Here is a 21,075-nt window from a genome sequence, read left to right as displayed (position 1 = left end):
CCACCAGCTGCCTGGGGTAGTGTCCTGGAGGGATGGACCCCCAACCCCCCCATCCCCCCTGCAACAACCACAGACACTAGAGTTCGGAGGAAAGGTGAGGTGCTTTATTGTGGCCTCGCCTGGTCCAGGGGGACCCAGCTCCTGGCTCCTCCTTTACAGCAAACAAATGTTATTTAAAAAGCCCTTGCTACATTGGTGCTTCGCATCACTGAAACCCCTTGGGAGAAAAAGTTTAATTAAAACTTAAATACATTGTTTTAAGAATATAAAAAAGGCAAAGTAAAAAATGCAGCCTAGTTCTAGAAAATACACTGCAAGAAAAGGATTAGGCTTAGCCCCAGCAGGCTCAGCCCACACGGCCTAGGCCTGGGCTTCCCGGCCCAGCCCCAGTGCGTGGGGACCCTCCCGCTGGGGTGCCCTCGACCAGGCCAAGGCCCAGCGTCGCGGGTTCCTGCGGGGCTGTGACGGGTAGCGGCAACTCCGCCTGCGAGAGAGACAGAGCCATCGCACAGTGCCCCGGCGACCTATCCAGAGATGCAGGCGCTGTAGTAGACAGCAGAGCTGGCATCGGACAGCGCGGCGATCAGGCTGCTCTCCTCGGGGCAGGACATGGTGCGTGGGGCCAGCTTGGCCAGCGCCACGTGGTACGGGAGCCCGGCGGCGTCGGGGCGAGTCCGGCTGCAGTTGAGGTACTGGTCGAACTCGGTCAGGTCCACGTCGGCCCACAGGTCGGCGGCGGGTCCCAGCGGCTCGGCGCTCTCCAGGGGCGGGGCTTCGGGTGGCGGCGACAGAGGGCCGGGATAGGGGCCTGGGCCCGGCGCGCCCGGGGCGCTGTAGTAGAGGCCGCAAAGCTGCGCGGCGGGGCCGGGCGCGGTCCTAAGCGCCTCGGCCGGCGGCGCCCCGAAACAGCCGCCTGGGTTCCTGGGCAGCTCGGCTGGGCCGTAGGGAGCACGGAAGGCCCGCAGAGAGCAGTCCTCGGGCGCCGCGGGCGGAGGGAAGAAGGCGGCCTCGCCGGGTTCCAGGCCGTCCAGCGGTGAGCGCTCCGGTGTGGGCAGCCCCAGACCGTCGAACTCGGCGCCCAACGGCGGCAGCTCGCGGAAGACCCGGGCCGGGCCCGTAGCCGCGGGAAAGGGCTCGGGAGGCGGCGGCGGCGGCGGCGGCGGTGCCGCCAAGCCTGGGAGGAGGAGGCCGGACTCCAGCCGCCGCGCCTTGCGCGCCTGCTTTTTGCGGCGCGGCCGGTACTTGTAGTTGGGGTGGTCGCGCAGGTGCTGCACGCGCAGCCGCTCCGCCTCCTCCACGAAGGGCCGCTTCTCCGCCGGGCTCAGCTCCTTCCATGCCTTGCCTGCGGACCGCGGGCGCGGGTCAGCTGGGTGCCGTCGGGAGAGCTGGCAGGCTGACAGCCGAGCCCAGTGCGCGCCCCAGCGTGAGGTGCCCCGGGACCCCGCCCGCCCCCCATCCCCAGCTCCCGCCCCTGCCTCGCGGCCACTCACCCAGCATCTTGCTTAGCACCGCGTTGTGCAGGTCTGGGTTCTGCTGCGCCAGCCGCTTGCGCTCGTCCTTCGCCCACACCATGAAGGCATTCATGGGCCGCCGGATGCGCGACTCATCGGTCCCCTGGCGCTCCCCACGGCCGGCCGGGCTGAGACCATAGCGCCCCGGCTCGGGGCTACGAGGCGGGCTGCGCGGCGGACTAGGCGGCGAGGCAGGCGCGGCGGGCGCGGTGGGGACGGCGGGGACGGCGGGGAGGCCGCGCGGCTCAGCGGCGGCCCCGGGGCCCGGGGCCCATGCACAGTCGCGGCGGGCGGGCGGGTCGTCCTGTGCGCCGTAGCCGAGCGGCGATCTCTGCATTCCAGCTGGGCGCGGCCTGGGCGGAACGGAGCGCGGGGAGCGCGGAGGGTGGGCGGCGGGCACGTCGGGGTCGGACGCGCTGCGCGGGCGGGCGGGCGGGCGGTGGTGGGGACGGCAGTGGCTTCTCGCCGGGTGGGCGCACAGATATAGCAGCGCGGGGGCCAATGGGCGGCGTGGCGGACAGGGCGGGCCGGGACGGGCCGGGGCCGCCCCCCTCCTCCCCGGGGCTCCCTTTCTTCTCCGCGGGGCGAGATTCCGCCGCGGCCTCCTCGAAGCGGCGCCCCCCGCACCCGCTCTGAAGGAGAGACCCCCCTGAGTGGGAGAGGGCGGCTGATGTGGCCTGAAGCTTAGCAGGGGGCAGCCTTGTGGGGGCTGTCAGACTTTCAGAATCAGACCCCCGGGCAGGAACTGGGGGCGGGGGCGGCTGCCTTCCCAGCAGATTCTGACTCCAAGGGAAGTTCACCTTGGGAAAAGTGCTTTGTGTCTTGAGAGAGCTGCTTTAAGTAACTCCGGGCGTCACTGCTCACTTGTCCTTCACCTACATGTGGAACTTGCAGCTCTGGGAACTTTGAGCCTCCCCCCACCCCCACCGCTCCCCAGGTCTGTTCATGGGGTTAAGGGAGATGTTCACCGTGTCCCCCACCCCACTTGCAAGCGCTGGAAAATCGGCAAACCGCAGCAGCTGAGTACCTGGAAGAGAGGGTAGATGACAGGCACCTATAGCAGAGCAAGAGAAGGGGTCCAGTGGGTGGAGCCCAGCGCCTCATCCCCCTCCCCAGAGCCTGACTGACCAGTTGTAGTAGCTGGTTACCCAGTCCAGTGGGCCAGGCCAGTGCTGCTGCAGGAGTGAGGCTGGGTCAGGTGGCAGGAGGAGGGGCCTTCCCCTGGGCCATCAGACCCCTGAGGGTGTCCAGAGGAGCTGCCAGCCTCCTTGACGTCCCTTCCCACCCCTTCCAGAGGGTGTCTGGGTTCCCAGACCCTGAGGGGTGTTCTCCAGGCAGGCTGCTCCCCTGCCCCCATGCTGAGGGTGGTTCTAAGGGGGCTGTGAGTGTGTGTGTTGGGGGTGTAGGATGAGTTTTCCCTCCTGCACATCCCCTGGCAGTCTGCGAGCTCTGTGGCTCCACTACCTCATCAGGAGCCCCATCCCATGTGTTGAGAGCTCCATGATGTGTGACCTCAGGTGATGGTGATCCTAGGTGTGGGTGGCCAGAACTCCTGGATCTTCTGTCCCTGGTAGTCCCTCTGCGCCAGTCAGGGCTTATGAGGGGGCAGGTCCCCTGTGGGTCTGACAGCTCCCGCAAGTGGCTGCGCCTGAGCTGTCCAGGGGAGAGGCCAGCACCCCCACAGGGGTCCTCCACCATGAGGTCAGTTGGGTGTGCATTCCATCCTCAGCGCAGGCTCTGTCATGTAGGGTTGGGTGGCTGCTATCAGGTTTCCACATCTCCCAGGCTCTGGTGCCTAATTAATGGACACTGAGCCCATGCTGATGGACTGAGGACAGTTGAGGGGGTCTCCTTGAGTCTGGGGGGAAGACTAGCTTTTCCTGGGAGGTAGGCAAGAATGAGGTCCTGAGGTTGGACGGGTGTACAGCGTCTCCCAGATGTGACTGTTTCCCTTTGACCAATGTGGGTGGACTGGGGTTGGGAGAAGAGACATGTGAGGAAGATGGGGCTGAAGGATGGGTCCATGGGACCAGCATCTGGCAGAGGTGACATCACCCTGCAGCCTTCTGGGTGTGGTCTGGGGTCAAAGGCCTTGCTCAGCCTGAGCAGCAGCAGTCTGAGCTGATCACCACTGGGCTTGGGAGGTGGCTTCTGGTTCCTCCACTCCAGCCCCTGACCGTGTGGTGGATCTTCGGGTCCCTCAGGGCCCTGCCTGGCCCCCTGCAGTCCCTGAGAGCCAAGCGGCTCAAGCTGCTGGGAGCTCCGTGGCCAGAATTACCTCACCACCAGGGCTCCACACCCCAGGAGGGCTGCTTCGCCTGGCGCCAGCCACTGACCCTCCCTCTTGGCTGAGCTCCAGGACTCAGGTGTCCGGCTGTCACATCCTGTGAGCTGGGGCTCAGCAAGGCAGGGGAGAGCCTCCTGAGGTGACCTCCACCTCATCAGGGTCAGGCTCCCTCCTCTGTGTGCTGCCTGGTAAGGCTGACATTAGCTCTGGCCCACCATCCAGATGGGAAAACAGTGGGGTGGGAGCTGCAGTCAGGGTGGCCCTGACCTTGGAGCCTCTGGGCTGGGGATACTTCCTCTGGGGCTGTGGAAGGGCTGTCATGGGTGTGACCAGTTGGGCATCAGAGGTGTGTGTCTGTGTGTGGTCTGTGTGTCAGTGTCTGTCTGCCTGGGTGTGGGGATGAGGCTGGACTCTGCCATAGGAGATGAGGTCCTGCGGGGAGTGGAGGTCTGGCCCTGGACATCCACCAGGGGAGGAGTTCGTTCCCAAAGACTTCTCTGGCCACCAAGCTATGGCCCCCAGTCCATCCACAGTCTGAAGGCGTTCCTATGTCTCCAGGACCCACCTGGTCCAAGTCTGCTGCTGCCCACTTTGGGAGGTCCTGTCTGCAGCCCCCTGTCTCCCCAGACAGGAAGTGGGATGGCGGGCAAGCTTGTTCTGTGAGCGGGGGCTGGCCTGGGCAAAGTGGCCGCTGCCTTCCTGGCCCTCCATCCCCGCTCCCTCTGTCAGCCTGGACTGGACCCGTAGGCTCTGGGCAAAGCCTGCAAGGGATTCTGGGTAATCCCCTCAGTGCCTCTGAGTGGGAGATTTGTTGGGCTCTGGGGGTGGCGGACCTCCCAGGCACTGCCCGGGGCATAGACCTCACAGGCTCCTAGCCTCCCAGGCCTGGCTTGCTGCAGGAGCAGGAGTGGGGCTGGGACCAATTACTGAGTCCCTAGACGCAGGACTTCCCTGCTCCTAGAGCAGGAGCAGGGTCCCCATCAGTTACCGGTCCAGGTGGAGCGGTCTCTGGTCTCCTGACTCCCGGGCTTTGGAGCCAGACAACCCAGTTCAGGCCCTGCCTTGTGGTCCTGGAGGCCAGGGCTCAGGCCTGGCCCAGATCCTCCTGTTCGTCCTTGAAGCTGCCCCAAAGGCTGGATGGGGGTGGGGAGACCACCCGATGGCCTAGAACCAAGTGGGCACACTCCCCATGTGCATGCACGACTCGCCCAGCAGCAGGCCTAATCCTGGGAGACGCTGGAGCTCAGGCATGGGCTGGCTGGCTTGTCCAGCCTGTACCTTCCTGCTCTCAGTCCTGGTGTGCAGAGGGCCATGGGGGTGCGAGGGAGCTGGCGCGGTGCTCACGCTCACAGGGCAGTGTCTCAGGAATGCCGGGGTCAGGGCACGATTTACCACTGTCACTGTCATGGGGACCTGGAAGTCCTGGTTAGAGCTGGGTGGTCTAGGGACTTAGGTGTCAGTGTGCTCGTGGGGGTGCTTGTGGGGCATGTGGGAGAATGGCACCCTTGCAAGTCCCAGGGCTGTGGTGCAGGGGTTGGGTCTGCCCCTGAGTGCTTCAGACTAGCAGGACCAAGTGGGTGGGGGGCTTCTCTGGGTTGAAGGGGACTTGTGAGTTGGGGGTGGGGGCACCTAATGTAGCCCGTGTGAGGAGTCCTCTGGGACGGTGGCTTCACCGGGGCAAACAGGCTGTGGTTGGTCATGTTAGATCACTTTTGTGGATGTCCTAGGTGTCAGGGTCTGGCAGGGGCGCTGTGCTGGATTGGAGCTGGGGTCCCAAGCAGGGCGAGCCCTGGGGCATTGTGGCCATGGTTGTTCTCCAGTGTCCTGCATTCTGTGTGGGCCTCTCTTGGTGCTCAGCAGGGGCTCCGTGGGAACCAGGCGGGGGGGCCGGGGGAGCCCCCAGGCTGCTCTCAGTTTCCATGGCAATAGCAGGGAGGAGCCAGGAAACACTAGCTCAGGAAGGAAGGCCACAGCTGCGAGGAGAGAGCAGAGGGCCAGCCTGGCTGAGCAGGCGCCAGACACTCTGTCTGTCCAGTTGTCCGGCACAGCTAGCCTGCCAGGCTTATTGCTCTGCCCTTGGCTCCACCCCCATGCCAGTCAGTCCGGGCTTAGGCAGCCGCAGGGAAGGAGTCTTTGCTCAGACCTTGGCGCCCCAGGCCTGGGTGATACAGGAGTGGTGCCCTGGTTCCCTGGAGACTCTTGGTGGGACAGAGATGGGCTCTCTGTGTGCCCTGCCTGGGGGGCTGTGTATTGACACCCTTGGGTATCTTGAGCCCCCACCCTATGACTGCCCTGCTCTGGGCTGGCCCAGCCCCTCTTCTCTCCCGCCAGGCTCTGCTGACAGTCCTCATTTGCCCTGGGAAGCATGGAAGGAGAAGCCAAGCTCTCCAGGTGGTCACTGGCCCACGGGGCCTGGTGGGCACTGCCACTGTGTGTTCTTTTCTACTGAAACTCTGGCTTTGGTAACAAGTGGCTCTGATTGTCCAACCGATTGTGACTGCCAGCTGGGCTAGAAGGCAGGCCTGTGTCTTGGGGACCAGCTGCCCCTTCTCTCTCAGGCTCAGGAGTTACCCATCCATCCACCCATTGGCTACTGACCCACCTGAAAAGGTCAGGCCCTGTTCCAGGAGATAGGAGTGTAGCCGTGAACAAAACAGACCCAAGCGCTACTTGTGGGGAGTTTCTGTTCTGTAGGAGTGACAGACAACAAATCCACAAAAAATCAGAATCCAGGGTGCTAGGCTGTGGAGGAGAGAGGGGCTGTGTCAGGGTGCTCACTGCCTGTCCGTTCAGGAGGGGACTGTGGAGCCAACCCTGAAGAGTATGTGAAAGCAATGAAGGGACACATGGGGAAGAGTGTTCTGTGAAGAGGAAACAGTATGTGCAAAAGCCCTGGGGCAGGCACATGCTGGAGAGGGGACCAGGGCTGTGGGAGGCCTGGAGGGTCTTGCTTCCTTCTCTGAAGAAGACATGGGGGCTTGGGAGAGTTTTGAGCAGAGGAGCAGAGTGACTGGATTTAGCTCTCCACTCCATGCTGCTGTGTGGAGGTGGCCCAGTGCAGGCAGAAGTACTCACCACTTCTCCACCCGCAGAGAAGGCAGGGGTTGCTCTGGGAATGGGGCCTGGCTCCTGGGCCCCCCGGTCTGCTGCCCCCAAAGGAATTTCCTTTGTCTCTTTCCACCAGGGAAGGGCTGGTGTGCCTGGACCCCTGGGAGGCACTGCCTTGGGGACCCTAGTGAGTTAGATCTCCTGCTTTCATCAGGGCCCCTGACCCTGCTTCTGCTGGGGCCCCTGGGGAGGGGGAGGGTGGAGTGGCCGCCAGCCTGGCGGGCTGGCAGGGCAGGGAGGGCGGTGTTTCTGGGAATTGTGTGGGGGAAGTGCATTGTTAGAGCAAGCCTGGAGCAGGCCGCCAGGGCCTCTGCTGCTGGCCTCTGGGGGGTGCCTCCTGCCTCCCCAAAGTGCTGCTTCTGGGGGAGGGAGCTGGGCCTGGGCCAATCCCTGGGCGGGGCTGGGACTTTCCGGGAGAGGCTGCTGGGGGCGGTGCTTCTTCCCATTCTGCAGACCAGGAGACTGAGGCTCAGAGAGAGCACTGGCCAGATAAGATGTGCACTGGTATGTAGGATGGAGGACTCAGGCTGGACCTGGTCCCTGGCCACCACCCTGCCTGAGCTGAGAGGCCAGGACCTGAGAGAAGCCTGAATGGGACTGGCTGGGGTCAGAGCCCTGTGGCCCACAGGTGGGCTGGAGGGCCTGATGGAATAAAGTGCAGAAACAGCTGGGCACTGGGGTCAGGGAACATTGCCCACAGCGCAGCAGAGGGAGTGGGGGTTTCTGGGACTGACATCTGCCTGTCCGACCCCTGTGGCCATGGGAAGGGGGAGGGGGCTCCGTGTGAGTTTGGCAGCACCGGGCTTCCCACCGAGGCCCCTGCCCCAGCCAGAAGGGAAGCAGGATTCGACCTGCAGGGGTCATGGCCAGCTCTGGGCGGGCAAACGTGGGGACACAAATACAAAAATAAATGGCCTGAGCTTCCGATGTTTCCGTGGTCTGAGGATGGGGGAGGGACAGGCCTCTGGGCCAATAGTGCAGCCCGTCTGTGTGGGATGTACCTTGAAGGGTTGTTGGGGTGTCCCCAGGCCGCTGTCAGGGCTCCATCTGCCCACAGAGTCCCCGGGACAGGCCAGGCTCCCCACAGATTAGGGCCCCTGTGGGCAGACCCATGAATCTCTCACCATAAAGGGGTCAAGTGTGGAAGACCCCTGCAGGGTGGGACACAACCCTTGCGTGACTCGGGTTGTGTGCCAACACCCCAGATACAGCAAAAAGGATGTAGGGTCTGGAGCCTCACTGAGCACCCTGCTGTGGGTATAGCCAGGTTCACTTCACGGTGTTGAGGTCACCCTGCAGGCACAGCTTTCTGGGGGTGGGGGTGGGTGGGAGGATCTGGGGGCCCAGGCAGCTTGCTGGGGGAAATTCCTTGGAGGAGGAAGTTCCCAAGATTCAGTAGGGTCCAAGGGGTCTTGGGTGGATGGTGACTATTCTGAGAAAGGTTCTGGGGTCATGAACTCATGAGGGAACCAGGGACTTCTAGGATGGAAAGTCAGGGGTTTGGGGGTTACTTAGTCACTACTACTCCAGCTTGAGCCCTGGCCAGAGTGGGACTCACCCCTAGAATCCACACATGAGGGTCTCTCTCCACAAATAACCACAATCTCACCTGGGCTGCTTCATGGTTGTGGCCAGAACCAGTTGGACCTCCTGGCCTGGCAGGGGTGGGGGTCAAGGGGCCTGGCCCACAGGCCATGTGTGGCTCACTCCCGCCACCTAGAGGCCTCTGCTCATCATTGGGGCCTGCAGGCCACAAGACAGGTCACCGGGCCTGGACCCTGCATGGTGTCACACTCCTCCCCCTGTGGTGGTGGCTTCCATATGGGACTGCACCTTGTCAGGGTTCAGGGCTCCCGTCATGGGGCAAAGGGCTGCGGTCCCCAGGTCCAGCCGGGAAGCCCCCACCTCCTCTGTCATCCACCCCCATTTGCCTGTCCACTCTTCCCAATCACCCTCCCTCCTCCCACACCTCCTCATCACTGGTGTCTTGGTCTCCATTCATCTGTAGCCTTGGTGGCCTGTCAAGAGCCTCTGAGCCATGCCTGGCTTCTCATGAGCTGTCTCTGTGGTCCTTGCCAGAGGGAGGAGGAGGAAGGCTCGAGGTGGGCTGTCTGGGTTTTCCTCTCTGGCTGGGCTGGGGCAGGGCCCTTTCAGCTGACAGCTCCCTCTTGCCTCCTTGTCCCAAAGTAAGAGCCCACGTTGCCATGGAAACAATTACACTGAAAGACAGAAAATTATTTTCTGAACTGTGGGATATAGAACCCAAGCGCTTCTTTATTGCTGCAGCTCAGGGCGGCAGTGAGCGTGGCAGGATGCTGGGGGCATCAGCACAATGGCTGAGACATGAAGGGGCTCTAGTTTGTGTTGTGGTCAGTCCTGGCCCTGCTGTGACACGGCTTCATTCGTAACTGAAGGGACAGTATGCATCCCTTGGAGAGCAATGCAGAGGCGACTGGGAGGCTTTCCTATGGGGTTTCTTTTCTGCCAGGGGATGGTCTCTGACTCCCAGGTTGAGACCCTGTCCTATTTTCCCTCCCACCTGGCCTAGTCTCCCTCCTCAGCTCATAGACCTGCCCTGTTTCCATCTCCCCAATCCCCCTAGTTGGCCCCTGACTTGTGGTCACCCCTGCCCCTTTTAGCAGCTTGGATATGGTCACTGGCTGGGGGACGAACTCCAAACTCCTGTAATACATCCCCCAACCCCTCAAATCCCTGCCCTCCTCGGGGTGCCCAATGTTCAGTGTCCACTGGGCTGGCTGGGAGGCCTGTGCCTCTGCCATTTGAGGACAGAGGACAAAACCCCGAGGCACCCACCCTGCGGGATAAAGGGCAAGGCTCTTCCTTCTTAACCAGCTCAGAGGTCATGCTTGAGTCTTTGTGGCTTAAAACGTCCAACCCAGCCACACATTGGAAGCCTCCCTCACTCAAAGCCCAGGACTGGATGGGGTTAGGAAGGTGCCAGAGGCCTTGAAGATGTGGGTAGGGCCCTGCCTCTGGAGATGCTGAGCTCCGCCATGGCATCTGACAAACCTGGAGCACAGGGGGGAGAGTGTCAACCCATATGGTCAGCATACAGCAAAGCACTGCAGATGTATTTCCGACAAACAGCTTCTGGTCCCTAACACTACAGTCAGAAGGAGAGGATCAAGAAAGGCCTCTCAGAAGCATCACCTGTGCTGTCAAGAAGGGTTCATGCCAGACAGTGACTCAACCTTAGTGGAGGCACCAGTTGGGGCAGGGTCTGGGCCATCACTGTTAGGGAGCCAGCCTCGAGGCCAGACCCCATCTGATTTCTCCCCAGGACAAACCAGGATAAAGTGCTGGGGATTAAGCAAAATGGCTGTCTGAGGAGGCCTTACAAATAGCTGTGAAAAGAGAAACGAAAAGCCAAGGAGAAAAGAAAAGTTATACTCATTTGAAGGCAGAGTTCCAAAGAATAGCAAGGAAACATAAGAAAGCCTTCCTCAGTGATCAGTGCAAAGAAACAGAGGAAAACAATAGAATGGGAAAGACTAGAGATCTCTTCAAGAAAATTAGAAATACCAAGGAAACATTTCATGCAAAGTTGGGCTCAATAAAGGATAGAAATGGTATGGACCTAACAGAAGCAGCAGATATTAAGAAGAGGTGGCAAGAATACACAGAAGAACTATCCAAAAAAGATCTTCACAACCCAGATAATCACAATGGTATGATCACTCACCTAACCCAGACATCCTGGAATGTGAAGTCAAGTGGGCCTGAGGAAGCATCACTATGAACAAAGTTAGTGGAGGTGATGGAATTCCAGTTGAGCTATTTCAAATCCTGAAAGATGATGCTGTGAAAGTGCTGCACTCAATATGCCAGCAAATTTGGAAAACTCAGCAGTGGCCACAGGGCTGGAAAAAGTCAGTTTTCATTCCAATCCCAAAGAAAGGCAATGCTAAAGAATGCTCAAGTTTAGTTCAGTTGAGTTTATTTGCTCAGTTGTGTCTGACTCTTTGCAACCCCATGAACTGTAGCATGCCAGGCCTCCCTGTCCATCACCAGCTCCCGGAGTTTACTTAAACTCATGTCCATTGAGTCGCTGATGCCATCCAACTGTCTCATCCTCTGTCGTCCCCTTCTCCCACCCTCAATCTTTACCAGCATCAGGGTCTTTTCAGATGAGGCAGTTCTTCGTATCAGGTGGCCAAAGTATTGGAGTTTCAGCTTCAACATTAAGAATGCTCAATCTACTGCACAATTGCACTCATCTCACACTCTAGTAAAGTAATGCTCAAAATTCTCCAAGCCAGGCTTCACCAGTACGTGAACCATGAACTTCCAGATGTTCAAGCTGGATTTAGAAAAGGTAGAGGAACCAGAGATCAAATTGCCAACATCCGCTGGATCATCAAAAAAGCAAGAGTTCCTTAAAACATCTATTTCTGTTTTATTGATTATGCCAAAGCCTTTGACTGTGTGGATCACAACAAACTGTGGAAAATTCTGAAAGAGATGGGAATACCAGACCACCTGACCTGTCTCTTGAGAAATCTGTATGCAGGTCAGGAAGCAACAGTTAGAACTGGACATTGAACAATAGACTGGTTCCAAATAGGGAAAGGAGTACATCAAGGCTGTATATTGTCACCCTGCTTATTTAACTTATAGGCAGAGTGCATCATGAGAAATGCTAGGCTGGATGAAGCACAAGCTGGAATGAAGATTGCTGGGAGAAATATCAATAACCTCAGATATGCAGATGACACCACCCTTATGGCAGAAAGTGAAGAACTAAAGAGCCTCTTGATGAAAGTGAAAGAGGAGTGTGAAAAAATTGGCTTAAAACTCAACATTCAGAAAACTTAAGATCATGGCATCTGGTTCCATCACTTCATGGCAAATAGATGGGGAAAGTGTGGAAACAGTGGAAACAGTGAGAGACTTTAGTTTTTTGGGCTCCAAAATCATTGCAGATGGTGACTGTAGCCATGAAATTAAAAGATGCTTGCTCCTTGGAAGAAAAGTTAGGACCAACCTAGACAACATATTAAAAAGCAGAGACGTTACTTTGCCAACAAAGGTCCGTCTAGTCAAATCTATGGTTTTTCCAGTAGTGATGTATGGATGTGAGAGTTGGACTTTAAAGAAAGCTGAGCACTGAAGAATTGATGCTTTTGAACTGTGATGTTGGAGAAGACTCTTGAGAGTCCCTTGACTGCAAGGAGATCAAACTAGTCAATCCTAAAGGAAATCAGTCCTGAATATTCATTGGAAGGACTGATGCTAAAGCCGAAGCTCCAATACTTTGGCCACCTGATGCAAAGAACTGCCTCATCTGAAAAGACCCTGATGCTGGGAAAGACAGGGTGGGAGAAGGGAAAGACAGAATGGGAGAAGGAGACAACAGCGGATGAGATGGTTGGATGGCATCAGCGATTCAATGGACATGAGTTTGAGTAAACTCCGGGAGTTGGTGATGGATAGGGAGGCCTGCCGTGCTGCAGTCCATGGGGTCGCAAAGAGTCGGACAGGACTGAGCGACTGAAGTGACTGAGTGACTGAGGCCTCCAGGGTCCCCGAGACCACAATTCCAGCCAGAGCGCTCAGGGGCTCGGCGCAGGACTGGGATCGGGCAGCCGCCCTCTGGACTGAAGAAGGTGGCGAAGGAGGGCTCAAGAGGTGGGGAGAGGGGACCGACCCTAGCGTGCCTTAGCGGCCTCTTGCCGTCGGACCCGGGTCGCCCCCGCGCGGTGTCCGGAGGAAAGTGCAGCGTTCGGCGCTGCGGGCCCTACGCATGGCCGGGTTCCGCGCTGCCGCAGCGCCCTCCGCCGACTAACGGGCCCGCGCGCGTTCAGGCCTTGGGCGGCGGCCCGCGTCAGAACTACACTTCCAAGGATGCCTTGCGCGCCTACCTGGCTCCTGGGAGTTGTGGTCGGGAGCGGGGAGGGCTCGCGCAGGGTGGGCGGGAGCGAGAACTACATGTCCCAAGATGCAGCGCGGCGTCGCGGGGGCCGGGGGTTTGAACGGAGGGTCTCCCGCCCGTGGCGGGGCTGCGTCTACTGCGGAGGGTGCGGGAGGCTGCGGCGGCCGGGGCCGGGGTCCGGGCCGGGAGGCTGAGGCTGGCACGGCGGGCACTGGGGGCCCTGCCCCCAAGGCGATGATGGGCAAGGAGGAGGAGATAGCGCGGATCGCCCGGAGGCTGGACAAGATGGTGACCAAGAAGAGCGCGGTGAGGGGCGCGGGCCGTCAGGACCCCGGGACCCCCGCCCCGCCGAGCCCCCGCCGAGCCTGCCGAGCCCCCGTCAGGGTCGCGGTGACCATTCGAAGGGCAGGACGAGGCTCCGCCCTGGCAGAGACTCTCAGGACGCGGGGAGACCCCCGCCAGAGGCCGAGACCCCCATCCTGGGCCAGCCCTAACCCTTCACCTCGCACCCACGGCAGAGGCCGCGATCCGACCTGGACCTTGTCCCGGGAACCACCCGCTTTGGACTCAGACCCCAACTGTCAGGCTGAGACCCCGCGGGCCTGGGATTTGCCCGTTTCCACCCCTCACTCCAGACCCCCTCGGGAGGCCGGCCAGGCGGAGACCCTCCTCGGCCCCGCCCCTCCAGGCCTCGCTGAAGTCCGGGCCTGTACAGCCCTGACTGGCCGCCCGCCGCCTTGGCCTTCATCCTCCCCATCCTAGGCATCCTCGGAGTCCCCCAGAACTCCCTGCCAAGGCCCACCCCGACTCAGAGCCCTCTGTCCCACCTTAGGTCTCCCACATCCTTTCTCCGCCTTCAAGAGTTTGGAGTGTGAGATTGGACCCCTTGTTCCCTGGAGCTGTGGCGCCTCCCCTACCTCTGCCTGGTCTGGGGCTGCGGCGGCCCCGACGTCTCATTTCTCCAGCCAGCCGGCCAGAGGGCTTTCTTGGGTGGGAAGGCCTTTTTTTTCCTTGTCTATTCAGTCGCCCAAGAACCAGGTTGCCCTAATAAATTCTTTCCCTTCCATAGCCATGGCTCAGCCAGAAGCTCCTGGGGAGTGGGTAAATGCGTAGGCACCTTGGGAAAGAGCCCTACCTAGGAGGCCCTGAGCCTGCCCTGGGAATCCCAGGGCCGCGGACTCCAGCCAGCCATGCTCGCTGTGGGGCTGGTCCTCCATTGTCCCTAGGCCAGTGAACCTTTGGGAAAAACTGAGCTGGGGCTCAGAGGGCCTAGCAGATGGGCCTCCAGTTCCAGGCCCCTCTCAGTTTTGGGCCTAGGTGACCTGCGTACCCTCATAGGAAGCATCTATGCTGGATGGTACCTGCCTCTAGGGGTGGGGGTGGGGGGTCCTGCTGCTCCTAGAGAGGCTCAATAAACAAAACCTGCTCTCTCCCCAGACTCAGCTCCTGGGGTGGGTGAGTGGTGGTGGCAGTTGCGGGGGAGGTTCAGCTTGGGGCTTAAGATGCCTGCCCAACCACCTCAGGGCTGGTGGTTTGGGGCTGGCTTTTGGGCTGAGTATGGTTGAGTCGGTCTTTGGACAGGGTTCTCCACCCAGGCGGTGAAGGGGGCTGATTCCCATGCTATCATTCATCTATCAAGCAACAACACTGCCTCGTCCCCAAACCCTGCACAATGTCCACACCCCTGGGAGGCAGTGGGCAGCCCAGAGCAGGGGTGTGGGAATGTCTATGGCTATTTCCAGAGATGCCAAGAGAAAAAAGTTGCTTTCCCCAGAGGAGACAAAACAAACGCCCTCCAGGTCGGGGCAGAGATGGGTCATGGGACCCACGGAGGACTGGGTGGGGCCAGGCAGGGCTAGGGGAGGGGACACCTAGGTGGAGCACCATATGGATGGAAGCCCAGGGGAAAATGAGGAGGGGGGACAGGTATGGACTGGGAAGGGCGTGAGAAGGTTTGAGGCACCATGGACCGGTGAGTGAGAGCCAACAGAGAATTCTGGTGGGTCCCAGTGCCTTCAAGGCCCCTTGGGGAGTAGGGGGCCACGACTGGGAATCCTGTTTTATGCCTCCCTGGTCCGGAGGCATCAGAAAGCTGGTATCCTGCAGCCTGGGGCACCATTCTGGGGAAGATGATTGCTGAGTTGCACTGTGCCCTTGTCTCTGGTGACCATTTGTCCCCTGTGAGGAGCTTACCATGGGGCTGGACTCTGCAGCCCAAGGGGCAGGACTTGCCAGGGGTGATGAGGGTTAGGCTGCAGCCTGAGCAGAGGTGCCATCCAGATTGGGGAGGGGCAGGTTGTGCCCCTCCCACAGCTAGGCTGCCTTGGGTGGCTGCCTCCCCCATGTCCTCAGACACACACACGTGAAACCTCACTGGTGGGTTCCCCGAGGCTTCTGTGGAGGAAGGCAAAGCCCGGCGTGGGTGGGGTGGTGCAAGGCCTCCCCCTGACTACAGAGCTGTGGTTTCAGCAGAGCTCTAGGAGGAGATGGGGGCAGGTGTGTTGCTGGTGGTGGGAGCAGCAGGGCCAGCGGTCCTGAAGGGCCCCAGGGAGCTGTCTGCCGTGGCGTCATGTGGCTTGTGTGTGTGTGCCCCGGAGGAAGCAGATGTGGGCGAGAGTGCTGGTCAGAGAAGGGAGACAGGGCTCTGTTGGGCCAGGCGAGGTGACACAGCTGGAGGGAGTGAGTAGGGTGTGGGGGTTCATGTGAGGAGAGCAGAGGCCCCTGAGGTCTTGGCCTCAGCAAGGGGCGCTGAGGAGAGGCTGCCAGAGTTCCGTGGGCAGAGGACATGGGACCAGGCAGGAGTGGGCACTTCTCAGGGCTGTGTTTCTTCCTGGTATGGCACCCCTGCCAGGGAGGGCTGTGGCCCTTTCCCCTGTTGGCCCTGTGGTGGGGGGTTAGCGTTCCTGGGGCATCTGACCCAGGTGGGTCTCCAAATTGTCACTGCCTGTGTTTGTTCTCCCAACCCTTGTGTGTAGGATGAGGTGGGCTTGCCCACCAAGAGCTGAGAGTCATTTACGTGGGCCCTCCCTTCTTCCAGGAGGGAGCCATGGACCTGCTGCGGGAGCTGAAGGCCATGCCTGTCACACTGCATCTGCTGCAGGTAGGGCCCCATGAGCCCCCCAGCTCCCAGCACCTGGTGGGGCTTCCTGCCCCTGCCCTGCTTTTGGTTGGCATGAATCCCTGCCCCTGAGGAAACGGTCCCTGCCTTTCTCTGTTGCTCCATGAGATAGGAATGGGCATTCAAGAGAAACCGACGGTGTTTCTCACTGAGGCTCGTGCAGATGGAACGGTCACCCTCAGGAAGGGTGCCCCCTCCCCTCACTGGTCCCCAGCCTTGCCCTGTGGGAGTCACCATGGGTCTGTGGGGAGAGTTTGCCCACTGCCCCCAGCCTGGCCGCTTGCCTTGCAGTCCACCCGTGTTGGCATGTCCGTCAATGCCCTGCGGAAGCAGAGCTCGGACGAGGAGGTCGTCACACTAGCCAAGTCCCTCATCAAGTCCTGGAAGAAGCTCCTGGGTATGGGTCAAGCAGCCTGGGCTGAGTTCGGGGGCAAGGGGCACCCAAGACTCTGGCCCCTCGCTGGGCAGCACTGGGTAGGGTGCTGGCTATGCTGTCCTGGAGCAGGGAGTGCCCAGTCTAGGAAGCACCAGGAGGCGAGGGGCCCATGAGGAGGGAGGGGAGAGCTGGAGGGGGGCTGCTCTGAGCCCTGGAGGGGGACCTGACCGAGCTGGGGGAGGTCACATGGGGAAAAGTGTCAGGGCAGCCAGGGGGCAGCCCCGGACCTGAGGGAGGAGAGCTTGGAGAGGAGATGAAGGAGGAACAGGTAGGAAGGACATGGGGTTAAGAGGAGGAAGATGGGGGGTGGTCTGCAGCCATTCAGAGGAAGTGGGGCTGTGGGGCGACTCGTATGCCACCACTGGACCCCAAGGTGCCCCTACCTTCCCAGCTCCTTCTGGGCTTTGTCCAAACCCTCAGGAAAGAGAGCTGCGTGTCCTGGGCTCCATCTCTGTGGGCTGTCACTCTGCTGAGAGTTTTTGTACTCAGGAGGCCTTTCCAGGACCTTCGTTGGTTGGGGGAGAGGATCCTGGTCTTTAGCAGGAAGCTGGGGTTGGAGGCAGGGTCCGAGGGCTGGGGCTGTGCCTTGGTGGTGGTCTGCCCCCCTCGCTGGCCCTGCGCTGCCCTCCTGGTCTGCCTTCTCCCGGCCAGCCCTTCCTTCTTTCCTGGCACCTGTAGATGCTTCAGACGCCAAAGCCAGGGAGCGGAGGAGGGGCGGGTCTCTGCCCACGTCATCCTCCAAGGAGGCCTCCGAGGCCCAGGACCCCAGGTAGCGCATCCAGAAGGCAGCGCATGCCTCCCTTCCATGTCCCTGCTTTCTTGGCAGACCAAGGTGCTGAGTTCTGGGAGCCTTGGGGCGGGGGGGCTGAGGTCCCCAAAACACATTGGTCCTTCCCACTCCTTGGAAGGGACTCTCCCTGGGGTTAGCCTCTTGCTGCACACTGACCCCCTAGAGATTCCTCTGGGTCTTTTCAGCCCCGAGCATCTAACGGGAGGCTGAGTCTGCCTGGCTGCACACGGCTGACACATACCCTGAGCAGGCCTGGGGGAGCCTGCTGCTCTCATCCCCAGCTCCAGGGGTGGTTCTCACTGGCCAGTTCTGGATATCCCCCTTGGCCTGGTGTCTGTTGATGTCGGTCCCTTCCCTGGGGATGCCCCAGCCTGTGGTGTGATGCAGGTTCTGGAGCCATGAGGCCTTTCTGCCACACTGGTGATGGCTGTGGCTGAGAGGCAGCTGTGCTCTTGACCTCACTGGGCAGCAGTGGCCAAGGGCCAGGAAAAGCTGACCCTGAATCCGTGGCATGGCCTTGTAGAGTCGTGGGCTCATCCGCCCACCTGCACATGTTGTTTTTCCTCCAGGAAGCTGCCTGTTTCCACTGACTTCCATGGAGATCATGGGGTCACGAGATCCAGGGGTATGAGAGGAGGGCTGGCTGGACACAGGGGGTGCCCAGACCTGTGAGGAGTGGGGCTGCCTGTGTAGTGGTACCAGGTTTTGGATGACCCCTAGCCCCAACCTGGCAGTCTGCATCAGGCACTGTGGCCCCATGTTCCAGGCCTCCCTGAGGCAGAGACCCCATCTGGGATTGTGCCCCACCCAGTGAGCCTCACTGCCTCTGGCTGGACTGCATGGACACGCTGGAGCTGACTGCACAGGGGCAGGGTTGTGGGCTGCTTTCAGAGTGGAGCAGACGAGGTCTGGGGGCATCGTGGCTGTGACGTTGGCTTTTCTGGGGACCGCATCTCATGGGGGTGCATGTGGCCCGAGTGGGCCTCTCTCCAGCCGCAAGAGGCCAGAGCTGCCCAGGATGCCCTCAACACCAAGGATCACCACGTTTCCCCCGGTGCCAGTCACCTGTGACGCTGTGCGAACCAAGTGTCGTGAGATGCTGACCGCTGCTCTGCAGACAGACCGTGAGTGCTTCGGTTGGGGCCACCCAGCACACCTCAGGGTCCTGGCTCCTGACACCACACTCCATTCCCAGGCCTGGGCCCTGCCTGCCTGCAGAGGCCTGAATCCAACTGGTTGCTGCTGCCCTTGGGGGCGGGGATCCCACACAGGTTGAGGCGTGGGGGTTAGATTTGGCAGGCAGTTGGTCAGGGCTCTTTCTTACAGATGACCACGTGGCCATTGGTGCAGACTGCGAGTGCCTGGCGGGCCAGATCGAAGAATATATCCTTTGTATGGGGGCTGCGCGCTGGGTGGGCTTAAGTTTCTGGGGGTTGCAGGGTTAACCAGGCCCAGTTCCCTTGGCGGCCACTGCTTGGTCCCCTCGACAGGGAGTTGGGCAGTCGGGGGCCCTCCTAGACCCTATGGAGTCTGACTCCGCCTGCAGTGGACTTGGGTCTCAGAGCCTGCGCCTGCAGCTGGGCCTCAGCCAGGAATGTGTCAGTGTCCGGACCCTGTGTTGCTGGCTTTTCCAACACGGTCCCCACAGAGAGGCCCTCAATAGCCCAGGGACGGGTTAGGGGGCAGGGTGTTGGCATTGGGACAGGTCCTTAAACACCCGCACGTATCTTCCGGGACGTGGGAAACACAGACATGAAGTACAAGAACCGCGTGCGGAGCCGCCTCTCCAACCTAAAGGATGCCAAGAACCCCGGCCTGCGGCGCAACGTGCTGTGTGGCGCCATCACGCCCCAGCAGATTGCTGTCATGACCTCAGAGGTGAGCCTACCAGGGGTGCAGGGGGCTGCCCCTGGGGGCCGCAGGCTAAGCATGTGCCCCTCGCCCTAGGAGATGGCTAGCGATGAGCTGAAGGAGATCCGCAAGGCCATGACCAAGGAGGCCATCCGCGAGCACCAGATGGCGCGCACAGGTGGCACACAGACGGACCTGTTTACCTGTGGCAAGTGCAGAAAGAAGAATTGCACCTACACTCAGGTAAGCGCTGGTTGCCTCTGGGGCCCCGCCCTGCCCTTGCTGACAGCTGGGTCCCACTTGCATGGACGCACATGGGCTGCGCTGTGTGAGATGCCGAGATTCAGGCCTGACTTTAGCCTCCCACAGGGCTGGAAGCTGCCTTCACCCTTGGGGCCTCCTCCTTGCCGAGGTCCCCATTAAGCAGCCTTCAGTGGTGGGTATAGCGTGCTCTGGGTCACTAAAGTTGGGGGGGCCTGGCCTAACTGTGTTGCTGCTGGCAGGAGGATGGGTGCCCGGTAGTGGCAGTGGGAATACACTGAGTCATGGAGGTAGACACTGATGGGGCCCCAAGGGATGTCAGGGGGCCCTGTAAGCAGAAAGCAGTTGGGGTGGCCCCCAGGTTGGGGTCACTGGGTAGGCTCAGCCCAGGTCATCCAAGAAGGCCAAGGTGTCGTGAGGCTAGTGCTGCCTGAGTATGTAGGGGGTGCTCCCCAGGTTGTGACTCCAGGGAAGTCCTGCTCCCAGGGCCCTCCAGCTGCTAGTAACTGAGGTCCTGGGGCTGGGTACCCCACCATCACAGCCCTCCCCACAGGTGCAGACCCGCAGCTCTGATGAGCCCATGACCACCTTCGTTGTCTGCAATGAGTGTGGGAACCGCTGGAAGGTAGGGGTGAGCCCAGGCCGTCCTGTTCCTTGGAGGTGGTTGTCTGAAGTGTGAATTTGGGGATGGCCATGCCAGCCAGTCTCTTGGGCGCTGTGAAGGTGGTGGATGGAGACCCAGCCCTGCCTCCTGCCCTCTGGGGTCCTGCAGGCCACATGGCTGCTGCCTCTTGTCTGTTTCTTGCAGTTCTGCTGAGCCCTTGTGCACGTGTGCCTGCAGCCTTGGGCCATGGCTAGTGCTGGCCAGTGCCCTTTCCCCATCCTCTGCTGACAGATACAGACACAGCTTCTTGGAAACCTGCCCTCAGAAGGCAGCACACCCTGCCCCGTCCTACCTGCAGTGCACCTTTCCCCTCAAATCATTAAATGTTTCTTTTTGCCACCGTTTTGTCCCTAGCCATTGGTCCTGGTGGGCCACGCACAAGCTTGAGCTTCAAGCTGGGTCCCCATCCCCTCAATTCTGGTCTGTCACCCCAACCCCCCACCGCCTGCTGCTGTGGGAACAGCACATTTCCCTGGGGCTGGGTGACACAGGCTTGGCCCGGTGGGATAGCCCTGGAGGGAAGAGCCAGTGTGTGCCCATGGCGGGGCAGGGTTGGGCATGCATAGCATGGTGGGAGGGGCGTTGGGTGCACAGAGGACCCAGGGTCTCAGGATCTCTCCAGGTACTGCAGCTCAGGGTCCAGGGATCATGCAGGGAGGTGAAATCTGGGCCCACAGCTGTGTTTGCCTGCAACCCTTCAGGATGCCCCTGCCCCACTGCTTGTGGAGGCAGTGTGGATGGGGGTGGACCCCTGATGACGGTCCTGGGTCCCGGTGCAGCTCTGAGTTGCTTTACCAACTGGAAATTGAGGGATCAGAGTGGCAAGCCTGTGCCTTGTGAGGCCTCTGACACAGTATAGGTGCCACTGCATGGCACCCAGGTTCTCAGAGAGGTCACCTTGTCAGTGTCCTGCCCCAGCTGGCCCAGCCTCTGGAGACAATCTTTGATACCTGCCAGGGACCCTGCCTGCGGAGGACCTGGCCAGTACCTCTTGTGTTGCCAGCTTTGATGGCAAGGTGCCTTGGGGGCTGCACTTGCCTGATCACAGGCCCTCAAATGGGGAGGGCTGAGCACCTGGTCCCTGCACTGGGCAGGGCTGCTCCCCTGCTGGGGGTCCCAGACAACTCCTCATCCTCTCAGAGAGGAAAGACTTTTC

At 60.5% G+C, this 21,075-nt stretch overlaps 2 protein-coding genes across 11 annotated transcripts; one reads left to right on the top strand and one right to left on the bottom strand.

Annotated features, from left to right (window-relative positions):
• Positions 1–82: 82 nt before the first annotated feature.
• SOX18 (SRY-box transcription factor 18) lies at positions 83–2,213 on the bottom strand. The gene is made up of 2 exons (XM_027976914.3): positions 1,491–2,213; positions 83–1,342 (listed from the first exon to the last, which is right to left on the bottom strand). The coding sequence occupies exons 1-2, from the start codon at positions 1,846–1,848 to the stop codon at positions 525–527; spliced, it is 1,176 nt and encodes a 391-aa protein (XP_027832715.1). The 5' UTR covers positions 1,849–2,213; the 3' UTR covers positions 83–524.
• Positions 831–20,258, top strand: TCEA2 (transcription elongation factor A2). 10 transcript variants are annotated; one of them, XM_027976917.3, is made up of 10 exons: positions 12,898–13,105; positions 15,837–15,899; positions 16,209–16,314; positions 17,032–17,122; positions 18,137–18,267; positions 18,470–18,526; positions 18,867–19,021; positions 19,091–19,237; positions 19,809–19,880; positions 20,064–20,258. In XM_027976917.3, the coding sequence occupies exons 1-10, from the start codon at positions 13,034–13,036 to the stop codon at positions 20,070–20,072; spliced, it is 903 nt and encodes a 300-aa protein (XP_027832718.3). In that variant the 5' UTR covers positions 12,898–13,033; the 3' UTR covers positions 20,073–20,258. The 10 variants fall into 10 exon arrangements, with proteins under 10 accessions (XP_060252899.1, XP_060252900.1, XP_027832718.3 ...); XM_042229854.2 differs by having other exon boundaries at positions 18,035–18,267; positions 19,094–19,237; XM_042229853.2 differs by having other exon boundaries at positions 18,035–18,267.
• Positions 20,259–21,075: the final 817 nt, after the last annotated feature.

Source organism: Ovis aries, chromosome 13, assembly GCF_016772045.2.
Source record: "Ovis aries strain OAR_USU_Benz2616 breed Rambouillet chromosome 13, ARS-UI_Ramb_v3.0, whole genome shotgun sequence".
NCBI classification, from domain to species: domain Eukaryota; kingdom Metazoa; phylum Chordata; class Mammalia; order Artiodactyla; family Bovidae; genus Ovis; species Ovis aries.
The sequence above is the reverse complement of the archived record's forward strand: the minus strand, read 5'-3'. Positions and strand labels throughout refer to the sequence as shown.

Coding starts and splice junctions, on each gene's coding strand:
- SOX18 (XM_027976914.3), bottom strand. CDS start 1,848: ATGCAGAGATCGCCGCTCGGCTACGGCGCACAGGACGACCCGCCCGCC. Junction 1,343..1,490: donor GGTGCTAAGCAAGATGCTGG/GTGAGTGGCCGC, acceptor CGCGGTCCGCAG/GCAAGGCATGGAAGGAGCTG.
- TCEA2 (XM_060396912.1), top strand. CDS start 13,034: ATGATGGGCAAGGAGGAGGAGATAGCGCGGATCGCCCGGAGGCTGGAC. Junction 15,900..16,208: donor TCACACTGCATCTGCTGCAG/GTAGGGCCCCAT, acceptor CTTGCCTTGCAG/TCCACCCGTGTTGGCATGTC. Junction 18,268..18,469: donor CGCTGCTCTGCAGACAGACC/GTGAGTGCTTCG, acceptor TCTTTCTTACAG/ATGACCACGTGGCCATTGGT.